Source organism: Poecilia latipinna, unplaced genomic scaffold (genome assembly GCF_001443285.1).
Source record: "Poecilia latipinna isolate Pla-1442-1.1 unplaced genomic scaffold, P_latipinna-1.0 Scaffold1097, whole genome shotgun sequence".
Taxonomy (NCBI): Eukaryota; Metazoa; Chordata; class Actinopteri; order Cyprinodontiformes; family Poeciliidae; genus Poecilia; species Poecilia latipinna.
Genome location: NW_015113713.1, coordinates 58,220 through 62,764, shown reverse-complemented (window position 1 = coordinate 62,764; position 4,545 = coordinate 58,220). Strand labels below are relative to the sequence as shown.

The window sequence follows — 4,545 nt, the reverse complement described above, 5'->3', positions numbered from 1 at the left end:
TATGTACTAAATGACTGACTGTCACTTTGACCGGCGGAGGCTCTGCGTTCAGGAAGGAGGCAAAGCGAGAAAATGCAGTCGAGGTGGATTTATTTGGAGCAGCAGGTCACAGTTACACCAACACCCATTGTCCAATGAGACCCGAGGCAAGTTCACCACTTTTACCAAATAAAGGGGTGATCAAAAAAGAACAAACAAGAAACAAGCACTACTTACACAAACCTAACAAAACAATAAATGGTACCAACAAATATTTGCATGCATGCAAATCATTAGAACTGAACTAACCTAAGGTCAATCAAAGAATAAATTTAACTAAATATAACTCCTCAGAGTATTAGCCCTCTTAATTGTAATGGTATTCTCCAGGAGCTTTCCAGCAGCACCTGGAGCTCCCCTTGTTACTCCACCATGCTGACTAGACACACCCTGAAAAGCTAAGTACTTAAAACAATTAGCAAACTCAAATTAAACCAATAGAAATCAGAAACAAGCTGACATTTTCCCCCACATTCTCCCTCAACAGGAAAAATGGCCAGTCTCTCTACCCGGAAGAATGTTTAACTAAATATCAGTGTAACTAAAATAAAGAGCTGAAACAAAAAGCATTTGATCTGTAAATAAACTAAACAACATAATATCAATAATCAATAAGGTATGGAACCCCTGGTCTCCATCACACTGACAACATAATTAATTAATATATGAATCCTTATAAATTAATACAAATATAAAAAATTGCAAGCGATACATTTTCTCTGGACAGTCATTGTAAAGTAAAAGAAAAAAAAATCTCTACTCAACTGTGACTCAACACTCCCTTTCCAAATCCCACTACAACTTTACATGTTGTTACAGAAAACAAACAATGCAATGAGGATGAAAAGTCACACCCATGTACTTTTGGAGCATGCTCTGTGGCTGCCACGCTCCACTGGAAGAGAGAGAAAAAAAAAAAAACACCCTCATTCCTTTGTTCTGAGGGAGAAGCTTTCGGTGAAACCGTCAGCTGCCTGGGTGAAACTGGCTCCGTTCAGGCACTTCCAAGACAGCTAAATCATTAACACTGATTGTCTGTCTTACGCCACATTACATTATACTAATACTATTACATTAGAGAAGATCTCAAGCATTTCCCAACTTCCTTCACTGCAAACATGAAACGCTCAGCTGAAGCAGAGTGCGGCAAGACTCATTTACTTATTAACCAGGTGCAAATCCATGCTGCTCTTCTCAAATGAAAGGTATTAGTAGAGCAACAATTACAAATTAATCCACGTCCTGGATGTAGTATTTTGAATGTTACATCATGGATTTGTTATTGCTGGCATTTCAACAGCAGACATCTTTGAAGCCTGCAGGCGCTCCTCACAGGAAGGCTCGACTGAGATAATCGCACAATCATAGTTTTGGTTTAGGGAGATAACTCTCCAAACAGAAACGACAGCAGCTCTCCCCCGCTTCCTTGTTTGTGCAACTTGTGCGTTTCAGTGTGGGGACAATCTGCGTGTTTCAAAATAAAGCACAAAGAGTACATTCAGGGTAGAGAGCAACCCAACAGGCAGACATGAAGAAACGGATTTATTAAGAGGCATGCAATTCTTTAAGACTTAAGGACACTGGGTTTCAAGTTCAGATACACTTGACTGAATCATGTGAATTAGCAGGACACTCATTTTAGTGTTGCAACAACAAACCACCTTGCGGCTCTGCCCTATTTTTAAGAATAATTCATTGATCACGAGTTGTAAAGGCTGCATGACATGACGGTTACTGGACAGTTTGGTGGGAATTTGATTTTAGATTTATGGGAATAAATTGTGACATCACTGCAAAAAAATGACACTTTACAAGAAATATTTTTTTTTAAATGTTCCCAAATCTTTCAGAGTCCAGCCCACAAAATAACCAGTGAAAGAAACATGTTACCTTGACTATCAGCTGACAATACCAGAAATAATATACAAAATATAAGCAGCATCAAATACCAGCATATTCTCTCTCGTGCTGTTATTGTAATTTTCTTCTCATAAACATGAGAATTAATTTATTTTGTTTGCTAGGGAATTTTCTACTCATTCATGTCATTTTGGTGAAAGCTGTCAGAAAACTGAAGAGAATCTCAAGACCAAATATTTGTTCATTGGCAATTAAAGGTAGAGTCCCAAAACCCTCAAGTTTGAGAACATGTATAAAGAATTGATTATTTTGTTCTATTAACAAAATGTCATTGTAAAAATATATTTTTGAATCTATATCTTTACCATAATTTTCTATTAAATTAGTTTACACTACAAATGGTGTAATGCTTGATATTTCCATAAAGTAATTTCAGTATTCATAAATATATTATTCTATTACATTTACTATCATTTAATTTTTTATACTTACATTTATTTTACCATCATCTTTAACAATGCTGTATTTATCATCCAAATATTTTCTTTTATGTTTTTACCAATGATATCATTATGATCATGTTCATTTTTCTTCATCTTCAACATATTTTAGTTTTGTTTAGGTTGTTAGAATTGTTATTTTTACTTTTATCATCATAAGCATGATGTTTTTTGATACACTTTTACTGATCTGCTTGATATTTGATAGCAAACGCCTCCACAACTCAAATGGATTTGTTAAAACTTTTTTTATCCTGTGATTTGTTTGCATTTATCTTATCTTCATATACTGAATAATTTTTAGATCAATTTCTTCAATTTGTAATTTGATTATGATAGTAATACTAATTATCAGTTTTGAATCGTGTTTTTTTTAATCAACTTTGAAAAAAAAAAGAAAGAAAGAAAGCACTGTTTGGCGTTTGCCGATTCATCTCAATAAGGGCGTTGGTTGCACACTTTCCAGAAATTGTTATTGGTACAAGCAACTCGCTGTTATATCAAAGGACATCCAGTTTTGGAATATACATTTGAACTTACCATCTACATAAATAAAAAAAAAACTACACTCAATGAAAGAGAAGAAAACAAAAACTGGAACTTTTTAATTCAACCGGCCAAACCTTCGCTACACTTTGTGTATTGTAGTAATACAGACAAGTTAGGGCCATCGCTTTACAATAAAACTTATTAACTATCGACTAACTTATCGACTAACTTTAAACAAGAAAAAGGCTGAGAGCAGCTCACCTGTCGCGGCGCACAGGAACAAAAGCAGTGAAACGAGGCGCCCCATGTTTCTTCGCTGTTTTCTTTCACACACTCTGTCCTCTCCCGTATTTCTGCCCAAAATATGAAGATAAAGTTCCACAAAATAACCTTCACGTCGAGTAAACAGCTTAGTTTCGCTCTTTTGCTGCTTCTTTTCCAAGAACTTCACCAGCTCGAACTGCTTCCCTCTCACCTGTAAGGCTCTAACCTAAGGTGACAACAACAGCGCTCACTTCCGGGTTATCAGAGCTCAACAGGTGACGTGACGACAGAGTGGAAAAACAGGTCGGGACTGAAACGAAGCCACCACATTTACACAAATGGGCAGGGAAAACAGAAGAGAACAGGACGGAGAAGAAGAAGAAAACAGAATCCTGTTTGAATTGTCCAGCTGCGTGGCGTGGGGGGTTCACTTCCACTGAGTTTTCTGTTTTTGTGTTGAAGGTGTGTAGCTTCCTTCCTTCCTCCCTTTCTCATTCTTGAGACGTTAAAGGTGAGGTTTCCTCTCTTCCAGGGTGATGTTTGATCACGTGTCCACTAACGTGGTAAAAGGTTTGTATTTGCATAACCTAAACATGACTTCTATTAAGAATTAAAAATTTCACAATATAGCAGTGTCAGCTGAACACTCATTCTCATGGACTCCCTGTATAATTCTGAACTGCGACAATTTATCCCAAAATGAGCTAATTTTAAGAATTGTGTAACAATTTTAACAGCTGTTTTCTAGAAACTGATAAATACTGCTACAATTAAAGCTCATACTAACCTTCTGTAAACATTGTCAACCACTCCTTGTAAGTTTGAAAAAATATTTTTTTGAATTTTGTCATTAATTTTTTGTGTTTCTGGATCCAGTTGAGATCAATGACATGTTAATCTTTGAAATCCTAGAATGAGCTCTGCCTGATGATCCTCTCAAAGCTTTCCCAGTTTCAGTCTTTGCCATTTTTAAAATTAATATAAATATTTTAGTAATCTATAAACAGCCAGCTGTAATTACACTACTTGAAAATAGCTAAATTTTTTACACTTCTCAATGTTTTTATTGCAGTTCAAGTCATTCAAGTTAGGGATGCACAGATTGCATTTTTCTGTCCGATAGACAATTACCAATCTTTTTAAAAAAAAACTGACCTGCTAATTCTGCAATTTTTTGTCTGAAATGTTGCTAAATGTAGCAAGAAAGTCGCTGAGTTGGCAACATTAGAGTGACTAACTCCAAGCATGGAGACATGATGTGGTGTATGGGTTTATCAGTGAACCCCCTCTCACAGAGCAATAGATGACTGTGGCTGATTTTTAGACCTTTGCCGAGAAAGATAAGATCGGTGGATGAGATTAGCTTCACATTTAAGTATTGGTTTCTCACCAA

At 36.1% G+C, this 4,545-nt stretch overlaps 1 protein-coding gene across 1 annotated transcript in view; it reads right to left on the bottom strand.

Moving 5' to 3' along the window:
- The window catches only part of f11r.1 (F11 receptor, tandem duplicate 1), a 12,210-nt gene extending 8,612 nt beyond the window's left edge, over positions 1 to 3,598 (bottom strand). Inside the window, exon 1 of the mRNA XM_015052250.1 lies at positions 3,150 to 3,598. Within this exon, the coding sequence (XP_014907736.1) occupies positions 3,150 to 3,195 (46 nt within the window). The 5' untranslated portion in view covers positions 3,196 to 3,598. The remainder of the gene's footprint in view (positions 1 to 3,149) is intronic.
- Positions 3,599 to 4,545: the final 947 nt, after the last annotated feature.